Genomic DNA, 22,885 nt, shown 5'->3' with positions numbered 1-22,885 from the left:
CGTCTCCATCGCGGAAGATAGCCCCCCCGTCCCGTCCCGCTCGTACGGAGCAACTCCATTATGAGCTGAGGGGGCGGGCCCCACACAACTGCAGCGGCGGCAATTTGTCTTTGCCCCATTCCTTGCCCATTTATTTTTTCTCGTTTCGTGTATCAAAAAGGAACAGTTTACGTTACGAACGACGGACCTATACGCTAGTACTTGTTTTTTTTCAAGCTTAAAAAAATATTTCCTAAACACTTGCATCAACATGTAGATTCTACCGCTTTCGCTTTCTTTATCTTTTTGTCGTTTGTTTGTTTGTTTGTTTGTTTCGTTCGTGTTTCGCATGTTTCCCTTTTTTATTTATTTATTTGTATGTTTTTCGTACACTACATCGTTTTTAAACATGTAAGTCACAATTGTCGCCTCCCGTCGATCGTGCACGGACTACTAACTTGCCAGTTGTGTGCTGTATATAAAGTTTCCCTGCACTGTTTGCTAGGTGGGTGAAAGGGATGGGAGGTAGGAGTCGAGGGTGGAAAACTCCAACCCGGCTCGCCCGTGTGTGATGCTTGCAGTCGTTTGTGTGTATGTGTGTGTGTGTGTATGTGTTGGGTCCATAATCGGACAAGATAATCCTATCAAAAGCACAACTAAACGACGTCGCCACCGTTTTCGGGACAATTATATGTTGCTTTTTTTCTCTCCTGTCACCTGCCTTCTCGTACCCCGATTCCATTTTGTTTCTGTGTTCTCTTCTGCAAGGCACGATAATCCCATCAATCAGGGGTTGTGTGCAGGATGCGGGATGGGGGGGGGGGGGGGGGGGGGGGGGGTGCGGCGCTAGGGAGTGCTTGGTATATCGCTTACAAATGTACGTTTAAACAGTAATGAAATAGTTGCATCCTGGCGCTAAAAACTGTCGGACACATTTTGCACGATTTTGCAATTACTACACACTAACACGCGTATCATCAGCGGTTTTGAAATGTGACATTTTGATTGTGAAACATAAAGTTATGCTCAAAACAAACTCATAACGTTAAAGAACTCGACCAGCGCACCGATAAGAGCAAAACACGTATCCCGTTTGACTTCGAGCACCGTCGAGGAACCATTTGTGAATTATTGTACAAAATTAAGAGCTTTTAAAAATGTGAGAAATCAATTCGATTACTTCGATTTTTCAAATGATAATCGAATTTCGATCGCGTACTTTAAAGTATGTCAAAAAGAAATCGTCCTCCTTTAAGGGGTCAGGGAGAGCGTTGGATGTTTCCTCGAGGCGCTCAAAGAACCGCCCGAAAAAGGTTTGCGCACGTTGTGGCACCATTTTTCCATTCCGTTTCCTAACTCGTAACATCTCTGCATCTCTTTGTCAAACCCCGTCTTGGTGCGTGCAATCCAGCATTTCCCTAAAAGTACAAGAGTGTGTATTAAGCGAATCTTGGGTCATACCTAGACTGTTTGGGGGTGTTCCTTGTCAACCGGGTTTTTGTTGGGGAGGCTGTAACTGATGAAGTTCGGGCCAACCTTTGCATCCTCCCCCTTGACCCCTGGTGGAGGGTTTGTTTGCATGCGATTTTTCGTGCAGTTTTGTACATGTATTCGGACTGCGCCCTTCGCGCGCCGGAAAACCCCCATCTTTCAAACGGTGCTCGGTGGTTGTGGTTTTCGTTTTCTTGTCCTCCGATGCTCGGTTCGATCGCTCGCTCGCTCAACTTGTTGGATCTTAAACTCGCTAAAACGCGGTCCACGCCGCCCTGGATGCCCCCTTACAACTAATACGTTAAGATAAAATGCGTTAATTCTGGAAGCGCTAAGATAAACTTAAGAAAGGGTCGTTAGCTAATGATAATCGTTCTAATAATAACCATTCGCTGAAACCGTACGATTTCGCCAATGTTTGCCTACAGATAGAGGAAAACTCCTAGCACAACTAAATAAAAAGGGGATTTGCGATAGACGATCATCGTTTCACAGTAAGCTCTTAAACGAAAAAAATACGCTCTTCTGATACAATTTCCCTTCCCATCGTGACAATAGCTTTGCGCAGGTGGCGAACTAACGTTTGAACATTGATACACACGCAAAGCATTCGTTACGTCCTCCGTGTCGTGCGTCTTTTTCCCTGCTGATTGAACCAAAACTGGACCCATCTCAACGTCCACCTTTGCTTACATGTAAACATTCACTCCGTTCATCTTACTGCCGATTCCACTTCCGACAGAGAAACCCATACTTCGCTCACCAGTATACACACCTTTCTAAGCCTAGCGCTGACAACACATCTAACTAACATCTAAACCGCAAAATTTTCATTACTTTAATTCGGCTAAATACAAAGGTACAACAGAAACATTTCAATGGTTGCTACTTCCGAGAAAGGGTTGGCCGCAAAGAATGCGTTTTTTGTTTCGAATCTCCTTCTAGCTGTCCACACTTAACGCAGAAAGGAAAACCCTTCCACGGCCGCTTGGGAGTGAAGTTTTAATTTTCTTCACCTAAGACACACCGGAACCGATTATTCAAAGCAAAGAGAAATCGCCGTTCGAAAACAAAAAGCTCTCTTTCTAACACTGCGTATTTCGCGAGAAAGAGGCGAAGGACAAAACACAGACACTGTTTCATATGACACTTTCCCCGGGAGGGGAGGTAAAAGGGCGGGTATGGTGATTTAGTATGATACATCCTAAATCTGTTTCCTACCGCCCGTAACATCTAGAGCTGGCTAGGGTGGGTTTCAAATAACCTAAATTTACTATCAAACACGACGACACACCGTCTTACAAAAATATTCTACGATCGTACCGTACGGACTAAACCACATGGTGGACGTTATTATGGTGGATGCGTGGCGAAGTATGGGTCCCCTTTTCGTGTCGTGACGCTCTCGTGTGTGGCTTCCAGATTTCAATCTATTTTTGGTCAGTTCACTAACAACAAAACATTCGGGTCATTTGGGACGGGCCTTGAAGGACTTTACGGGCCATTCGCAACGCACCATAGTGCGGTGGCTGTATTGGTGATGGATCCCGATCGGCCATTTCTCCTCACGCACTCGACCCACACGCGTCCTGCAAAGCATCGTCCTCTCGAACGCAGCTGAAAGGGTTTCGTTTGACAAAGTCCCCGTCTCGGAGGTGTATGTGAGCACTGGAATTGAATAAATGTTCCGTACAGTCTCAGCTTTGACTGTCTGTAAGGATATCGTAGGTGGAAGAGTGTTTCGTAGACTGTACAGTTAGTTAGTAACGAAAGTTAGTTCGGGACAGAACTCTCCTATAAGAAACCCCTGTTTTAGTCGAGAAAACCTTGAAGTGGCTCTACACGGTGTTCAATATATTCTCACACATATTTAACCGATCAATTATTTACATGACACTATGTCGGATTATCGCGCGACACGCGGCGGAAGGATTGTGGCGTTGAACTGAACCAAAGTGGACATGTTTTGCTTGTTTATACTTGCTAGCCTAGAGGGCCACTCAAAATAATACATTGGATTGAGATCAGGGCAACTGGAGTTAGGGATCAAATTAGCTGTGTTAAAATGTGCTTGGGATCCGCGACAGCCGAGCGGTAGCGCCGGTTAGAAAATCGGCCCATGAGCGCCGGGGCTCACCACCTCGACGGCGTGGGTTCGAATCCCAACCGAGACCGGACCCTCCCCTGTACGAGAGGACTGACTATCCACATACAACAGGGAATAAAGTCCCGTAAGCCCTTAACGGGCTGGCATGACCAAGAGGTCGTTACGCCAAGAAGAAAATGTGCTTGATCTTGTTTAAACACGTTTTCATCAAAAACACCCATTGTAGAACATAGACCGTTGGCTTTACTGCCTTTTTTGTGCGGTATTTGAGACATATACCTTCCAAACAATGGTCGGAGTATGGAAATATTTTGGACTCTGTCATTTGGAACACTCTAAAACTGCCGCTATTTCGATTTAAAAATTACGTTAAGTTCCTAGATTCCTAAAATTCTTCAAAACTGTATGCGAATGGTAATAACCAAACAAAACTTTCGATAACTTGTATAAACGATCTAGAATGTTGCAAAAATATGGAGCAAGTAACAGAACTATAGCATCTTCACTGCGGCTCGATGAGAAAAGTGTTTGAGAAGATATTGGACGCCGTGTACTTGGTCTTGGGGCCGAAAGGGCCGAGCATTCGTGTTAATCTGAAACCCATACCGGAACGATCGGAAGAGCACGGACGTTTCCGACCGCCTTCCGACCACGATAGTACTCAACATAGTGGTTAAACTTTTAAAGAAAAAATACTGGAAAATCTCCAGAAACCCCAATAGTCACGCGCCAGAGAGAACCAGTGGGATTAGCAGCAAGCGTTCAAAACTTATATTCGATGTGTTAGAATGATATAGATAAGAAAAACTTACAAACTATGATGGTATAAAATATAGGTATCTAAAATAAAGGGTAGAAAGGGTTTTGTACGGTAGATAAAACTAAAAAATTGGCCAACGCCGAGGTTAATGCTTAAACCGGCGGGTGTTTGTGAGCTCTGAAACGGATCGTTAGCGCATGGTGATGGAGATGTAAACAATAGGTAGGTTTAGTAGCCTTTGGTCGAGGGAACTAATGAGGAGAGATTACTGTACCGTTAAATGCAAAACATGGTATAGCTTTTCACTTTGGCTTTGGGGTGATCAACACCATCTCCAACCATGGCCGGCCGAATGCTTTTGGCTGGCGTCCTTGCTTTTGTAAGTACTGGGGAGTGCTAAGTTGCGCTTTCTTTTGAGCTCAAAGTTATCTTGGGTTACGACACCGGTGTTGCCACCACCACGCCAACCCATCCAAGTTAGAAGAGAAGGAAAGAGAGCGCTCCGGCGGTATTGCCTACCACGGAGAAAGCTAGACCGGAGAAGGGAGGGGGGGAAAAAAGTCCAAAAGATCCCAAAACATCCCGGGTTCCAAACCGGTTTCGAGTAACAGCATCCTATCCGGATCCCTTTCCCGAACGCTTAAATGTAGGTGATGCTGAGGAATAAATAAAAGGATGCAGTAGGCGCCTTGCTGGTGTGATACCACCCCGATCAGTCGATTGAGATAAGACTGGAATCGAAGCCGTCGCACAGGTCGATGACGCTGTCCAGGTCGAGCATGCGCGAGATGTTGGCGTCATAGCTGGAGAGGGTGGGCAGCTCGCTACCCAGCGAGCTCAGCGAGCCGCTGTTCGCAGCATCCCCCACGTTCGAGACGTTGGTGTTCGAGCCGAAGATGTTGCCCAGCGACGACCAGCTGGTGATCGGGGCGGTAGTGCCCGGCGAGACGCCAAAGCTCGACGTCGTCGTCGGATACAGGGCCACCGAGCTTTGTGCCAGCAGTGCGTCCGGTTTGCGTACCGAGATGTGCGATGTTCCTGCCGCTGCCGCTGCTACTCCTGCTCCTGCTGATGCTACTGGCGATGCTGTTGGCGCTGCTACTGCTGCCGTTGGCGTTGCTGTGGGAGCTACTGTTGGAGCTGCTGTTGGTGTTGCTGCTGTGGGCGCTACTGTTCCTGGTGCAACCGACTTATCGCTAGCCGGTCGGTTCACCTGCTTAATGGAGATGGCCGTGCTTTCGCCGAGCCAGGCCCAGGCACGTCCGACGGCATCGACGCTGGCTTTGGCCACGTCACTGCTGCTCAGCGGTCCGGTAACCGTGACTGAGGTGACGGTTGCCGTGGGCGGCTGTCGGGCGAACGTCGAAACCGTTTTGGACTGGCTGAACGGCGCCGTCGATAACATCGTCGAGGAGGTGGACGCCATGGAGGCTGGTGCACCGGCAGGTAGGTAGCTGATCGTGGTGGCGGAAGACGTGCTACCGAAGGAGCTGCCGATCGGACGGATCGTGATACTTTCACCTACCGGCACCGTTCGATTCGTGCGACCCAAGAATGCGCCGCCCGCCACACCCCCGCCGCCATTGGTGCGCACGCGACCACCGCCGGCGCCGGCCTTGAGGACGGTGGTGCCCGTCGGTGCCCGTGCCGCCGTCTGCAGCGTGTACCCTCCTCCTGCCGGCGATCCCGGCTGGTGGCCGGTGCTGATGACCTTCACCTTCGACGTGCCGCTCGCCACCGACGTCGTCACGATGCTCGTCTTTATGGCACTGAGGCTGTACGTGACGGGCGTTATCTTCTGGCCGACCGACACGATGCCGGGAGTGGCGGCGGAACCGCTGCTGCCACCGCCGCCCAGCGCACCACCACCGATCACCACCGCACCGTCCCGAGTGCCCACTGAAACGTTGGTCCCGGTCACCGGCGAGTTGTACTGCTGCAGCAGCTCCGTCAGACTGCGACGGATCTGGAAGCAAGAACGTATTTATAAAGTCAGCGAGTCTCAAATGCGTCTCAGAACATAGGAACCAGATAAGATATATCTTTTTAAATAATAATTTAAATTAAGAGATCCCGCAAAAGCATAAACATGACAATCGTTTCCATTTCGATTTTTCGTTAGTGTAGATTACAACACCGCATCATCTTACGTTCATTTTTAAAATATGTAGGTGTAATCTCCCTGGTTGGGTAAAGCATCAGTGGCTTTCCACCATTTTACCATTTTATGAACCATTTTATTGAACCATTTTACAAACTGTGAACTTAGAAATCACCCAGAAAACACAGTCATGGAACCATCAGTTAGCTGTTGTAATTATGCCCGTTTTCATAATCTGAACTCTCTACCTTCATACCAAAATTGTTGGCATATACTTTCGTTAGCATTTGAATTAGATTTCCCGTCTCCGAATGCGCTCACGACGGAGTTCAGGGTTTTCTGCTCCCCATTTTAAATTAGTGTAAATACTGTCTTCAATAAATACCAGCTCGAAGTAAACATGAACATGATACGAATCTAAAAGAAATGTTTACTTCAGCTGGCTTTCGTGCATGGCGAACAAGGCAAAAGATTTTACCAAAGGATTCAATTCAAAGTACCTCAAAATAAAAAAAAGAAGTAAATCATCATTGACAGCTTGAGTGTGAATTCTGATAAGAAACAAATTTTCATCAAGGCAACCCAGTGGCGGATCATAGGGTAAGCAAACTAAGCGACTGCTTGAGGCCCCGTCGTTTTTGGACATTTTTTTTTTCAATTTTAATATATTTTAATATTGAAATTAATTTTATTATTTTACCACAAAGTTGCTTGTTTATCAAATGCAGGATGAGGTTTGGAATTTACTTTTGAATGAAAGTAAATCAAAAATATGAAAATGCCAGAATGATCCAACTTATCTGAATTGTGTTTGGATGCAAAACAGGTACCGTGTTTTTTTTTTTTTGGTTTAAAATATGAGATTGATGCACAGACGTAAATAAAAGAGATCAGTGTAGAGATTTGATTAAAGAAGAGAAAAATGCTCACAATAGCTTAAGGATAATAGACATCGATTGGCAAAAGTACTGTTTTGCAGTACATTATTCTTGCTTTTTCTTTTTCACCGATTGTAAATTTTAAATCGCAAAAATAAATTCATTAAAAAAAATTAATTGCTTGTCGATTTGGTTCATATCATTTGGAAATGATATTCATGGAAAAAGATTCTCTTAAAAAGTTATAAATGGTATCGCATCAAATGAGGCTTTGCAAACCAGACCTGTGGCAATGAACAGTTTTCAATCAAGTACCACTAAGGAAAATTGTACTTTAATTTCAATTCCATTCCTCATTAAAAATATGTGGTTTAATCTAAATTGAAATTTTATAAATTATTTTGGAATATAAAGTTGAATGGTGAAAATATTGCAAAATATGTTTTAGGGTCCTCCAACTTATAGCTGCTTGGGGCCCCTAGAAATGCTGCCGCTGGCGGTACGTTACCATACACCTGCTTTGAGGAGAAACTCTGTAAATCTTGAGAGAACGAGAAAAATGCTAAGTGAGGTAAGCATGAAACGTTCCTGTACCTTTAGTCCATCGGCACGGTGAGGGTTGCGGCAGCCCCGGCACTTGCAATCGACGCAGGACTTGGAGTCCACGTAGCAAGGACACCGTTGGCCGCAGCAGGTAAGTTTGCCCGGCGTCGGTGTTGCATTGCCGCAGCGGCAGCCTTTTCGCTTCAGCGCTTGCGCGAGTTGTTGCGCTTGTTGTGCTGGTCTCTGCTGCTGCTGCTGTTGTTGTTGTTGCTGCTGTTGCTGCTGCTGCAATTGCACCTGCGATTGTAGTTGCATCTGCTGCAGCTGTTGATGTTGTGTTTGTACCTGCTGCTGCTGCTGCTGCTGTAGTTGTAGCAGCAATTGCGGCTCCTGTTTCATCTGTGGCTGCTGGGGAAGCGGTTCCTGCTTCAACTGCTGCTGGAACAGCACCTGCTGAATCGGCTTCTGCTGTTGGACGACCAACGGTTGGGTTGCGTTGGGCTGCGGCGCTAGCGTCAGCAACGGTTGGGGCGTTGTCCGCACCTGCTGTTTACGCTTCAGCTGCTCCAGTTGCAGCTGTGCCTGCTGCTGCTGCTGCGGCGAGGTTTGCTGCTGCTGTTGTGTGATAGCGGACGTTTGCTGCTGTTGCAGCCGTTGCTGTTCAAGCTGCTGCTGCACGCTCTTACTTTGCTGCATTCGAATCTGCGATATGATCGAGCTGGTTTGTGGAGCAGGCTGCTGCTGCTGTCGCTGCTGCGGCGGATTTTGTGATGTGGCCGCGATCGTGGTCATCGTTAGCCGGTCACCGACACCCGCCAGCGCCGTCCCCGACACCGGGACGCGCGGGCTGACCGCGCCGATGTTGACCACCTTCGATGGCATTTTCGCCGGGGTCGCACCCTTGGCCACCGAGACCGGGTCGGGCTTGCGCTTGATCGTTACCTTGTTGCCGCTCTCGGCGTACACGACCGAGTACATCGTCGAGCCGCTGGAGACGGTTTTTATCGGCGCTGGCTGGAACTTGATCTCCTGCGGTGTGGTAATGTTAACGATGCGCGGTGTCGTCGGTGTGCAGGTGTTCTTGACGATCGGCACGGGCTGGTGGCCGCCGGCCGCGCCTTGCTGTACGCCTGCTGGGCCGAACACCGGTGTGCTGCGCACGGGATCGGCGTGAATAATGGTGCGCGCCGGGATAACATTCCGTATAACGCTGCCGCCAGTCGGTAGCAGTTTGTTTGCCGATCGTGACACGATTGCCGCCGGCGACACTAGGCGGGGCTGAGCTGAGGGTAGCTGCGGTCCAGCTTGCAATGGCGTCCCCTGTGCCTTGGGCTGCTGTACCGTTTGCAGTTGCTGCACCGGCTGCAACGATTGCTGCTGATTCAATGCTGGCTGTACCACAAACTGTTGTTGCACCACAACCAGTGGCTTGCCCTGCTGTTGTTGCTGCTGCTTTTGTTTTTGCAGCTGCAGCTGCTGTTGAATTTGTTGTAGCTGCTGCTTTTGCGACGGCTGCTGTGGTTGCTCTTGCTGCGGGGGTGATGCCAGCTGCTGTTGCTGCTTTACCATCGGCTGTTCAACTGGTTTTACCGGTTGCATCTGTTGTTGCTTTTGTTCCTCTGCGCACGACTTGTACTGCTGTGGCCACTGTTGTGCTGGTAGAAGCTGGTTACTAGCCGGGAACTGCTGGTGCTGCTGCGGTTGCAATGACAACTTCTGCTGCTGCTGCTGCTGCAACACAACCATTTGCTGCTGTTGTTTTCGCGCGTTCACTTGCTTTCGCTGCTGTGCCGTAACAGCACTGTGGTCGCCTGGTAGCTGAACCGATTTCGGTTGCATTTGCATCTGAGACTGCTGGCGAGCGAGTTGAACTTGATGCTGTAGCAAATTCATCTGCGGTTGCTGTTGCTGCGGATGCTCTGCCTGTTGCTTTTGTTGCTGCTGATCCTGATACTGCTGTTGCTGTTGTTGCAATTGTTGTCGTTGCTGGTGTAGCTGTTGATGTTGTTGTGGCTCTGGCTGTGGCTGTACTTGTTGCTGTTGTTGCAGCTGCGGTTGTTGTTGTGGCTGCTTCTGCAGCTGCTGCTGTTGTTGTTGAGGTTGTTGCAGTTGCTGCTGTTGCTTCTGCTGCTGTTGGTTCTGCTGCTGTTGCGGTTGCTGCTGCTGCTTTTGCTGTTGCTTTTGCAATTGCAACTGTTGCAGTTGTTGTTTGTTTAGCTGTTGCGACTGTTGCTGCAATTGCAGTTTCTGCTGCTGTTGCTGTTGCGACTGCTGTAACTGTAGCTGTTGTTGCTGCTGTTGTTGCACTTGTAGTTGCTGCTGCTGCTGCTGCTGCTGTGACTGTAGCTGTAGCTGTACTTGCACTTGCTGCTGTTGATACAGTTGTTGCGCCTGGTGCAATTTCAACTGCATTTGGAGCAGCTGGTTCGGAATCTGCTGGTGTGTTTGGCTTTGCTGCTGCGTCGGTTGCTGTGGCGTAAGCTGGTTCGGCGAACTAAGCTGCCCATCTTCCTCTTTCTTTATAACCTCTTCACACTTGTGCTCCTGCGCCAGCGGCTGTGGCTTAATTTGTTGCGGATTGGGCGTGGAATCCAGCATTTGTTGCGATTGATGTGGCTGAATTTGCACCTGTTTCTGTTGCACTGGTACTGGCAGACCCATTGGCTGGCCTCGCTGTTCACTCATCGTTTTGCTGGTTTTGTTTACTACTTTTCCCTGCTTATCTGTCTGCGGTTTTGTGCTAGCCTGTTTCTGCCGCTGGTTCTGCTTCTGCTGTTGCTTTAGAACTTGCTGCTGCATTTGCTTCTGCTGCTGCTGCTGCTGCTGCTGCTGCTGCTTCTGCAGTTGCTTCTGCTGCTGCTTCTGCTGCTGCTTCTGCTGCTGCTGAGGATACTGCTGCTGCTGCTTTTGCGGTGGATGCTGGAGGAGCTGCTGCTGCTGCTGCTTTTGCTGCTGCTGTGATGGGTGCGGCTGCTGCTGTTGCTGGAGATTTTGAATTGGTGCTTGTTTCCGCTCCTGCGGCTTTGATTGTTGTGTTAGTTGCAGTTTGGGTGGTTGTTGCTGTTGCTGTTGCTGCGGTTGATGTTGTTCCGACTTCGGCTGCCGTTGCTTCGGTGGATTTTGAACCTGCTGTTGTTCAACCTGCACTTGCACCTTACTCTGCTGCTGTGGAGCCTGTTCCAGTGGCGTCTGGAGCTTAGGATTCGCACACTTTTGCTGCGGCTGCTGGATCTTTCGTTTCTTCGGTTCTTTCGGTTCTTTCGGTTCTTTCTGTTGCTTCCGCTGTTTCGGCTGTTTTGGTTGGACCGGTTCATTAGGTTGCCCTTGATCCGACACGGGCTGCTTCTCCTGCTGCTGGAGCGGCTGCTGAGGCTTTGCTAGCAAATCGCTCTGGTCCATTTTCTCTGGCTCTGGAAGATGTTCACCAGTTTTCATTTGTTTTGATACCGTTGGATTCGGCTGTTGCTGTTGCTGCTTCCGCTTTTGCGGCCCCGGTTTCGGTGGTTTTTCTGCAGCCGTTCTCAACGCACGATTGTTCAGATCGTTCGGTTGGGCAGGCAAGGATTGTGGCAACTGGCTCTGCTGTTCGTTCGTGCTTGCCTTCGGCTGCCCCACAGCAGACGTTGTACGTTTAACAGTTTTGCGAGCGCTCGGTCCCGCATCTGACGGAACCAGAGGCATCTGTGCCGGCGTACCCTTGTTCGTTGCCGCGGTAGCGACGGACGTGGGCGGTATGGCGAGTGTCGCAGGGATCGCACCCACAACCGACGTTGCCAGCGCATTGAGGCTTGGTGCCGGATAGATACACGGCAGTATGGAGTAGGCCGATTTTGTAAGTCCGGAATTGCACTTGAAATCGTCCTGGAACATCGCGCCCTCTTCAATCAAATCCATCAGACTTCCAGGGGTTCCGTTGGATCGTCCGGGTGCCCTACTGCGACCGACATTGCCGGTAGCACCGCCCTCCGCCTGCATTGACGCGCAGTTGCGTATCTCCTCGTAGATGGGCCGCGACCGAATGTACCCGCAGATGCCTTTGTAGCACTGCAGAATCAGCCGCAGCTGCGTGTTTTCCCGGTATAGGAACAAATCCTTGCAGAACCGACATGCCGGCTTCAGCTTCTTCCGCTTGCCAACGCAAACGCGACAAACGTGATGCTGGCATCCGGCGGCAGACGGACTGTGTGGATCGACCAGCAGCTTGCAGCAGACGACGCAGCTCAGACTCTTCCGCAGGTATGGCAGCAGTCGGTTCAGATCCGGCAGCTCCTCGGCGATGTTGCCCTGGAACACCAGGCGCGACGTCGTAATGTACAGCGACGTTGGATTCATGGTAATGCGTTTTGATTGGTGCTGCTGCGGGTGCTGCTGCTGCTCCGGAGCTACCGCCGAAGGCACAACGCATTTATGCCAACAGCACTATCACAACAAATGCTCATACACCGACGCACCACGCACGGCACTCTGTTCTCGTTCAATCCTGCTTTCCGATAGTCTCTCTAGGTGCGGTCCCGCTTCTACCGGGACCGATACGCACTTTATCTTTTGTAAATTAGCAAGCTTTGCACATTTGCACGGCCTAAAACATACAAAATAAAACTAGCACAAACTGTTTGACAGCTTCTTTATTTGCTATGTACGCGTTCCTCCTGCCTATGCACATTGCTAGAATCGACGCTCTCTGTGCAGTGCTAGCGCTGCAATGCACTTCCCTGCTCGAACCGCACGTATGACAGCTCCAAAATCGAGCAGCAGCAGGGTTCATACATGGTTGCAGAGGTTAACCCACAGCCTTCTGTCATCCTGAAATTTCATTTATGCTGTCCCTTCGTCTAGTTTCCGTATGTTCTTCTCGAATTAAAGATATTCATTTTTTCCACCAAACATGGAAGATTCACGGAATGAAAAATCACTTTCATTCCGTTATCAGTTATTTTGTAAGTGTTTAAGGCAAACGTCACCGGTTTATAACAACTACGGAACTGTCACTAGCTGCCACCGATGTGCATGATGGATAAACTGCTCGAATTTTCCAAGGACAAATGGCGTTATAGTGCTCGAACTACACAATAAAGTACTCGAAGGGCATAATTATTTGTTCTATGTACCTAGTAAAATTTGTTATTTTTTTCAAATTTATATGAAATATATAACATAATATGTATTTTGCATCGGCGGGGGTTCCACGATAGCTGTGCGCTAACGCCAGTCGGGAAATCGGGCAATGAGCGCTGAGGCAACCCCTAGCCGGCACTGCTTTGAACACCAACCGGGACCGGGCCCACCCTAGTACGAGAGAATTGAATATCCACGATACTAAAACGAAAAAGGTCTGGTAAGCTTTCAGTGAGCAAGCATGTAAAATAAGAAACACCAAAATCGAAACATAACGGCTTTAACACACCAGAGCAAACATACGAATGTTGGATCAACGAACGGCTTATCTCGTGACCACTTTTTAAGTCGCAAGGTGATGATGCTCGAGCTGAACATTGTAGCATTTCATCGACTTCATCTTCGGTTTATGATTCCGTTAGAATATTACTATTTATAACAGTTAGTGCGGATTTGATGGAGGAACCGATCATGAACGAAAACCCTTTTGAAAAACAATTTTTCTTAGCTTTAATATTATGATTTGTTTATGCGTATTGCGTAGTTACGTTACAACAGACTGAATCACGTGGAATATACCAAGTTTACACGTTGTGTTCGTAAATTTACACGTTTTGTACTGCTCCAATAAGTATTCGCCAGTACAGAAGAGGATTAGATGTTACGCGAGGGAGGAACGTGGCCCATCCTTGTACGAGAAGACTAAATAACCGGGTAAACAATGGGATTCCTAAGATTCCTTTACGACCGGCATATTTGAACACGATCATTTAGCCAGAGTAGAAGAGGAACTTCGTCGCTTCTACAGCAAAAGAAGTTCAGTTCAAAATTACGATTAATATGTATCACTTTTTCGATCGGTTACCCACCCAAAAGAAAGTGTGGACCGGAAATATTTAATGGAATCGTAACATTGGCCAATGTTTACTAGACTTCCTCGATTCGGTTTGCATTGGAATTATAAACTTTAATTTACCTGCTCGCGCAGCTTTCTTTCATTTATTACTTTTATGCAAAGAAGAATCTTACAAACCGGGGCTTTAGGATTTACTCGGAGTAATTTCATCAATTCAGAATATTTTTATAAAGGTACAGTAAAACACGTATTTATATACAGTTACCAGAATGCAATGCACTTGTACATATAAGCATGCTTACAATTTAGCCCTGATTATATGTTCCCACCATTATACATTTTTTTGTCATGTATGTGGCTTCCGTATGTATATGCATATCTGTAAATGTTACTCACGATGGGATGTTCTATCTTCCACTAATCTTGCACTCTGAGACCGAGTCTTATCTCTAAATCTCACATCATCTCCCTTATATCAAATCTTTATCTTTTAATTTTCTTAATAAACGATCTCCTATCCTATTTTTATAAGTCCTTTCCATTGACTCGATTTCCATTCCGTCACACAGCTACACCACGATAGACGAGCCATTGAGAGGTCCGTTTAAGGCCCGGTTAAACATCTATGTTACAGAATCGAGATACGACGATGACTCCTGTGAGGATGTTACAGGGGGATATTTGTTTCAAAGGACTTCCAAAAGATACGTAGGTAATATACTGTGCTAGAACAAAATACCCACGGGGCAACACACTGAGTTGTGAACTGATTCACCGCCTCTAACCAAACGGTCAAGCAGCTGTCGAGCGAGTTTATCGCGAGTCAACCTCGTCCAGGAGTGGTGCATTTGTGATGGGTGTTTCCTTAATCTGTTTCGCATTTGTGTCGTTCGCTGCTCGACATCGCGACATTCCCTCACTTCCCGACGCGTGCGGGTACCTAGACAACAAAAAACTAAATAGCTGTACGACTTGTTGCGTATATATTCGCCCTGCCCGTTCTAGCGCCAGTATGTTTTTCACCCCAAGCGGATCGCTCCAAAGCCTCAAACATGAAGTACTATTATCAATGGCATTTTGCCCCGGGGCGAGGACCACTCATAACATATCTTTGTGTTACTTTAAAGCATCTGTTCATCAACACACTCCCAAGGAATCAATCTGATTGATATTAGTTGGTGTGCTATTTTCATATTTTGTTTCTTTTCTATATATTTTCCTCTAGGTACACCAATCGGACAATCTTACAGACATAAGCATGATTTAAAACATCCAATCCAATCGATGGTTAATTTTTGTTACTTCAACACCCCGCTTTCTTCGTGCAAGTAAGGATGAGGGTCGCTTAGGTGCTCAACACTTTACTGCCTTACAATATTTTCCTGACTCGCAAAGATATTCATCTAATTTGTTGTTTCTCTCTCTCTATCTCGCTCTGCTTGTTGCTTTTTTTCTAATGGCAGAACCATTTTCGTTTATAGCCCGCCAAACATTACTACCAGAGCTAGAAAGTTCCATTCAATTTACCTAAGGCATGGCCATATTCTGTACATGGATGGTCGTCGCAGGTACCCAAGACCATTGAACTGGTTTGCAAAAACAACAAACAGGAATTTTTGACGTTACTTTTTCCGTAAATGTACGCAGTACTCGAACATACATTCATTTACCAGCTGCAACGCAATTGTGGAGTCAAATAAATAAATAAAGTAACCCTACACTATCTTTCTGGGGCATTTTTATAATGTTTGAACGGAAAAGGGTTATGCTTATACAATCGAAATATGATTTGCGTTTTACCTTCTATCTATGCTGTATCTAGTAGGTTCGCGCTTTGAATCGCTAAACACACTGCCAATGTAAAATTGTTGTGATTGAATAAGTGTGACCAAAACAATTTTTAAAATGCGAACTTTACACGTGTTTGCTTTGTTGTTGAATGTTTGGCGAACTGCACGTGTAACCTACATAAAAGGTTTTATTCTGTTTTCTTTTGTTTGCTGGTTCCTGTACACCAGCGATACTTAAACTACTATCTGTAGTAGGTAAATATATACTAGAGTTTGATGAATTCAACAATTTGATGAGTTCCTTGGTTTGTTTTTCGTTTACACCTTGTACCTTACGCTTTCTGCCATCAATTTTCACAAGCGTTCACCAGCGATTGAGACTATTATATCTGTCAACAACAAACGATAGGCGAGCTCGTCCTAGAATTCCTGAAGTGCGGATGTGTTATTTGCATTTGATTTTCTTTTTTCGTGTCATTGAGAGACGATTAGGAAAGTTCTGTTTTTCACAGCTAATGGGTTTGAAAAATTCACTAATGTTACATTAAAGAACAAAAACCGAATGTTTCAATTTACCAAGTTTATCGAACAAAATGAATCAATAAAAAAAAAAATTAAAATTCTCTCCATGTGATCTGTTATGCGTGGACATGTGCGTTAGACAGCTATCAACGCGCGAAAGCTATAACAATATGCATTCGCACCGTTTTTTTTCTAATTTTCAACTAGTGGCTGGAGGGAATAAATGAAAATGAGTCCGCGAGGAACCTGAGAACAAGATATTGTTTCGATTAACACTTTGACGAACGTGCAATTCACAATCTTTTCGTCGCTTAGCGCCACCAGCTATAGCTAGTTGTACTATAAATTGATTGAAGGCAATCCGGAAGAATAGCCGTATTATTCCTGCATTAAAGTGGAAGATAGGCTTATACGAAGCCACCAGCAAAGGCGGAATACAGAAGTGGAAGGTATATCCGTACCAATTTATTGTAAACTAACGTTTCCATTAAAAATAATAAACAAATTTTAACGACTTTTCATGCAAAAACGGAAAACGCTAGCAGCTTTCTGTTGAAAGCAAAATAAAGAGTAGCATTTCTTTTAAATTGAATTAGAACAAGTTTGACAACTGTATCAATGCAATAGGTAAGTATAAATGGATTTTGTTCGCGAGTTTCGCGAAATGTAACACGCGAATTGAGCAATGCAACAGCTGCGACAGTAAAGCGATTGAAACATAGTGAATCTTGCGAACATCAGTGTTAGTTTGGATGTTTGGACTTTCAATGGAGCGAATAATCATGAAATAACGTCTGACACTTGTTCTATCGGAGCTTTTCGTACTAACAGTAAGAAACCTCAATGATCCTGGCGGTGCTTATATTCAACTGAATAAATTTTGAGATTTATTTTTAAAAACAATAAATTAAATGAGATAAACGAAAACCCCCGTGGGATAATTTTTTTTGTGTTATAGTACTCTGGTTAAAACCCGAAAATTAAAAACCCTCGAGAAGATGGGAGTATTTCTCGACGGCACACCATTGGTTTGCAAAAAAATGCATGGAAGGTGGTAGTGGATTACGTCCATTCTACATATTACCGACGATTGGTTTTGCCCCTTTAGCTAGACTACGATTTCATTACATAACTATTGGTACATTAAGATGTATTATGATGTGCACTTCTGTATGCAACTCTAGCATCCATTATTACTGCCCTTCCAACGCATCTTTGCGCGAAGTGCGAGTGTTTACGCTCATCTGTTTGTTTGCTGTTTGACAAAGTTCTTTGCAAGACGGATGCAACGATAACTGTCAAATGCACAATACAACCCTTCGAAAGTGAACATAACAGAACGTCAAACTAGACATTTTAACGAGCCTAGCTGAGCTGAACGCGTTCAGAACTGTAATTAGTCACATCACATTGAACGAAGAAAGATCATAGAGCATCAAAAATGCGATCCATCTTTAAGGAATTTCACTTTCCGAGGATCTCTCTGATGATGTAAACAGGTAAACTATCGATAAACTGAGTTATTACATTAATCGATAACATTAATTTATAAATGTTGGAAGAATCTGACTTTTCAAGGATCTTATTGATGCCATTTCGGTGAACTGAAACTGTGTTTGTTGGTGAATAATTTCTTCCATTGAAAGTATTCGATAAAATTTCTGTTAAAACAATGGAACTTAACTTCCATTCCCGTCTCTGATGACGTTGCGCGGTGAACTGAAACTGGGTTTGTTAATGGGTAGTTTTATCCCATTTAAAATATTCGATACCCTTCTGCTAAAATTGCGACATTCGAAAACGACATCAATTGCAACATTCGAAGCTGAAGCCGAGAATCAGAGGGACGGGACAGGGGGTGAAATTCCGGAAAATGGTTAAATTTAGGAATTGCACTTCAGTTAATTACTAAATCTGAACACCAGGTGTTGCTTCCCCAGGTGCATGTAACGTGGAGCACGCAGTGAAGACTCCACCCGTGGTGATGCCTTGCAGGTGATGAGAGGAGTTACATCTTTTGGCGCTTATGGCCCGGCTCGTAGTCGTCACTCTCGTACTCGAGCTGCTCGTCCTCCTCGTACGTTTCCGTGACGGCATGTTCTGCGCTCGCGTACGCCGTGTACTGATTTTGGTACGACGTTTGTTGCGTACCTGCCGTGGCATCAAACATGAGGACAAAAAAGAGTGGATTAACGAACGGGAATGCTATATGTGGTCATGCGTGTACACTACTGACCATCGTGGTTATTGGGAGGGTACCCACTGTTATTATGTCCCGGTGATCCTGGAGCCGACAGGAGCAGCTCCTCGTTGATTGGCGAGCCGTCGCGCGAGTTGTCGGTGTAGCTGGGCGAGACCGGCGCCGAACGCGGCATCCCGAACGGTGACCGGAAACATTGTGAGCCACGCTGGCGTCGTTTTCGATAGCTCTGGTCGATCAGTTTCAGCTCGCTTGAAGGATCTATCCGCCAGAAGCTACCCTTGCCTGGTTCGTCTTGTGATCGCGGTACTTTGATGAAATAGCTGGGATTAAAAATAAATCAACGATGAAACCAGTTAGCACATGACTCGCCCACGAGCGCAACCTGGATGATTTTACTAATCGTAGTATTAAAATAAACATGCCATTTCACGTTAAACTGTCTTGCTTAAAAATGGTTCTTATGGAGGATCCATTTGTAATCACCATAAAAAAGCGGCAGAAAGAGATTATTTTAAAGCATTTACAAAAACAGAAATCCATATTCATATAGTAACCCCAATTCATACACTTTTGAACAAAAACGTCACAAAAAGGCTTCTGAAAGTGTTTAAAAATATAAGATAACACCTCATTACAATCAAGGCATAGTTTTCTTGACTTGTGCATTACAAAAACGATTACAAATTTCAACCACTTTGAATTCTATATATTACAAATTGCTAGAAACAAGAATAATAAATCAGAACGAATTCAATCCTCGCAGAATTGTGTTTGAAAAGGCTTTTCTAATGGTGGATAAATGTGTATTGAGGCAGCAAGAGATTATTTGAAAACAGTTACAAAAAAGAAATTCATAATCATATAAAAATAAACGTATTTGTACAACGAAATAAGCAACCAAAACTTCAACGAATACATAAAAAACATCGCGGAGGGCTATGAGAATAATGTTTAGAAATGCAAAATAAGAAAATTACTACGCATAATTTTCTATATTCGAAGAATACGTATAGTTTTTTTCACTTACTGAAAACTAGAATTATGGATCGAAAATGTCGCTTCTTTTCATAACTCGACAAAAGACATTGCTTTATGAAATATCTCACCATTATCCTCCGTTATGATTTTTTTAAAAATTATTTCAACAAAAGAGTATCTATAGATGTAACTGGGCATTAGGTTTGTCTAAACTATTTAAATTGGATACTGAATTCAAATTGGAGAGGTAAAACTTACAGCCAAATGAAGCTGATATGTTCTGATCGATCGATTTGCATCTAACATTTTTTAAATTTCAGATTAAAACCCAGACAACTTACAGAAACTCAAAACTATTGATTCAAAATAACATCAGGACTTGCCGGAACATTTTGATTAACATGCAAATCAGGAGAAGCGTTAAGCACAATAGTTCACCCACCGGTTCAAGCTCAGGTTGTGCCGGATAGAGTTCTGCCAGCCCTTGTTCGCACCAGTGCGATAGTACGGGTAGTTTTTCGATATGAAGGAATAGATCCCGGAGAGTGTCAGCTGCTTCTCTGGCGACGCCGAAATGGCTTGTACGATCAGCTGCGCGTAGCTGTACGGCGGTTTGTCGCTTTCCAGCGATTGTGTGGCGGGCGCTTGAAATTCCTACGGTGCGTGCGAAATCGGAGAGAAGAAAGCAAGAGCGATTAAACATCGTGTAAAAACCGTGTAAACACCCGTGTGTCGCAGGTGACAAGGGGGTTTGAACTCACATTATAGTTATTGTTGTTGTTACCACCCCCGCCTGTACTGTGGCCGGCGTGATGGTGATGATGGTGGGCGCTGCTGTACTGCGGGAAATCGTGCGTATTCTGCCGTGGACTAGTGGGGCAGCTGTTCGCAGCACTTATTGTACCGGTTGGCGATGGGTACCCGCTGCCACTAACACCGACGTGCCCACCACCACCGCCTACTCGTACCTGGCCACGCACGGTTACATCGCCGAGCAAGCCCCCAGTGGCGGAGGCTCCACCAGCGGCACCGCCGCTCGAGCCGGCACCCTGCTCGGAAGGAATCGAAATTTTGAGCGGCGCGTAGATGACGTTCGACGACGGCAGCTTGCCACCGCGGCGATGATGGTGTGCGGCGGCAGCACCGCCGATGCTGGCACCGGCGGCTCCGCCCGCCTGCTGGTGATGGTGATGATTCGACAACCCGCCTATCGTGGCCCCCGCAACAGAGCCGGCGTGCAGCGGCACACCACCCATCGCTCCACCACCGACTACTGGCGTGTGCTCGTTCAGGTCCACCATGATGCCGTTGTTGGCCTGATCGATCAGATTCTCAAACTGTATTTTTATATTTGTACTTGGGAAGCGAATGCTGCAGCTGTATTGAGCAGAAGTGAAGCAAAACAGGTGAGAAAATTGATGTTGCGGATGCTCTTGACGAGCTCAAACACTTACAGTTTTGGTAGTTTGTATGGTTCATCGCTTTTCCGGTAGAACACGTTGTCGATGAAAACGCCATTTTTGCTGAGGCAGAACAACGTGAACTCGTCGTTCATGTCGTGCTGGATGATGAAGTGCTTGCGCGAGATAAAGCTGTTCTTGCCGACGTGGAAGTCCACCTGCGATTTGGACGAGTTGCGCCCAACCTCGATCACGTCCTCGCTGATCAGCAGCATGTTGTCCTTGCTGATCAGCCGACCGATGAAGTTGTGATAATTGGCCGTATTGCTGGCACCACCACCCTGGCCACCGCCGGTCGCCATCATCGTGGCACTGTTATAGGTTGAGCTCGCAGCAGCGGCGGCAGCGGGTGCGCCGCCCTCAATCGTGTACATGGCGGCCGGGGCGATCCCAGCCGACTTGCCCGCCCCGTTGCTGAGCTTCGACGGGCCGGGCGGCGGGGTGGGCGAGGGCGACGACACCGGCGACGACGGGGACATTCGCCGCGCGCGGGACGAGTTTGATGGAAGATGGTAGTTGTTGCTTGACGGAACGGGAGCTGCTTGTTGCTGGTGCTTTTGATAGTTGGTTGCGGCGCCGCCGGCGATCAACACGTGACGGTTGTTGCTGCTGCTGCCACTGGAGGGAGAGTCATTCGGATCGGGCTTGATATTAATGGACGCGGGCGACTGCGACACGGATTCCTGCTTGACCACTAGCTTCATATCACCACCACGAGGAGGAGTCATGCAGTCCTGCGCCGCACTGGACATACTGACCCCCTTTTTTTTGGTATGTTCGCGACCGCAGCCCCTGTCTCTCGCACGCACACCCTTTCTCTCACGCTTTCTCTCTCTCTCTTTCTATCGCACTTTCTCACTCACTCACCCACACACTCTACAAACACAGGCAGTAGTTCGCTCGTGACAGTGTGTCAATTATATCCTTGCACTGACTCCCTCGCCTTGTTGCCTCTGATAAACTTCAGAGTAACCTCACTTCACCAGCCTCACCGGTAGCGGGACTTACCAGAGTTTCGGAACAGTTCCAGGAATCTCTAAAATAAACAAAAAGGATTACTTTAAGTGTTTCCTTCAAGGAAACTATACGTTTCATACCTTGTCGCTGCTTCACAGATGTGTGTTTTGTTGTTTAGCACATTCCTGCCGTGGCTACCAGTTGCATCGTGCGGCCTACAGCATGCCGGATCGACTGCAGAGAAACTACTGCAGGCAATCAGCAAACCCGCCTGCTGCAGTGCAAAGCAATACAACTGTAGACGCTGATGCCGACGTCAACGCTGCGCAAAAACGTGCTGGAATAAAAAAAAAAAGAAAACAAACGGACAAACAATCATCAGTGAAAACGAAAACATTAATCTGGATGCCGCTGTTATTTTTCCCGCAAAAGACCCGTTGTTTTTGCCTCGGAGGTGGTGTGGGGGTTAGAAGTTGTGTCTAGCGGGAGGACGAATGCTATTTTTGATTTCTGTTGCAAACACTTGGCTGGCAGACGCTTCTGAGCGCTCGGGTTGTTTTCCGCCTTTTCTGCCTGAGCGCGCTGCCGCTGGATCATCGTTCTCGTTTTGCTTTGTTTCCCCGTTTTTTTACCCCCTGATGTCGTAAAAATCGTACAAAACTGAGTTTTTCAACCATTCAAGATTGATATTAATTTATTAAAACAGGTGTTAAATCTTAACTGACCGATATTAGCACGGTTATTAAGGTTTAACACGATTATTACCAGCAATATCAACTTGCTTCGAAGGCGCGACAGTGTTGCTGTGCAACGAAAATAAGCGGTCCCGCTGTGCTTCCATCCAAACAGCCAAAGTCGAGCCAGATAAAACACTTTAGAACATTGTAGGACCTGTTACTGCTCGCTGGGAACACCACCGGACGACGACGATTCCGCAATGAAGTGCCTTTGGGCAAGGGAAGCTAGGAGCAGAGCATTGTGCAAACATATGCAGTGGGGCAAACCTAACCTAAACAAACTGTCCACATCCACAGGCAAGGGGGTTCCGGTGGGAGCAGCGGCTCACAGATCCACACAACCCTAATCCAACCAACAACACACGCTCCAACCCCAGCCGTATGGGAATCTTGGAGCTTGGCTGAACA

At 46.5% G+C, this 22,885-nt stretch overlaps 1 protein-coding gene across 2 annotated transcripts; it reads right to left on the bottom strand.

The window, feature by feature from the left end:
* Positions 1 to 17,460: 17,460 nt before the first annotated feature.
* LOC131291292 (forkhead box protein K1-like) lies at positions 17,461 to 21,790 on the bottom strand. Of its 2 annotated transcripts, none has more exons than XM_058320484.1 (5): positions 20,778 to 21,790; positions 20,085 to 20,700; positions 19,766 to 19,977; positions 18,379 to 18,665; positions 17,461 to 18,293 (listed from the first exon to the last, which is right to left on the bottom strand). In XM_058320484.1, the coding sequence occupies exons 1-5, from the start codon at positions 21,533 to 21,535 to the stop codon at positions 18,151 to 18,153; spliced, it is 2,016 nt and encodes a 671-aa protein (XP_058176467.1). In that variant the 5' UTR covers positions 21,536 to 21,790; the 3' UTR covers positions 17,461 to 18,150. The 2 variants fall into 2 exon arrangements, with proteins under 2 accessions (XP_058176467.1, XP_058176468.1); XM_058320485.1 differs by having other exon boundaries at positions 18,406 to 18,665.
* Between the last annotated feature and the right edge of the window lie 1,095 nt (positions 21,791 to 22,885).

Source organism: Anopheles ziemanni, chromosome X (genome assembly GCF_943734765.1).
Source record: "Anopheles ziemanni chromosome X, idAnoZiCoDA_A2_x.2, whole genome shotgun sequence".
NCBI classification, from domain to species: domain Eukaryota; kingdom Metazoa; phylum Arthropoda; class Insecta; order Diptera; family Culicidae; genus Anopheles; species Anopheles ziemanni.
Note: the sequence above shows the minus strand (reverse complement) of the source record. Positions and strands in the feature narration are given on the sequence as shown.

Coding starts and splice junctions, on each gene's coding strand:
- LOC131291292 (XM_058320484.1), bottom strand. CDS start 21,535: ATGTCCAGTGCGGCGCAGGACTGCATGACTCCTCCTCGTGGTGGTGAT. Junction 20,701..20,777: donor CCATACAAACTACCAAAACT/GTAAGTGTTTGA, acceptor TGCTCAATACAG/CTGCAGCATTCGCTTCCCAA. Junction 19,978..20,084: donor ACAACAACAATAACTATAAT/GTGAGTTCAAAC, acceptor CACGCACCGTAG/GAATTTCAAGCGCCCGCCAC.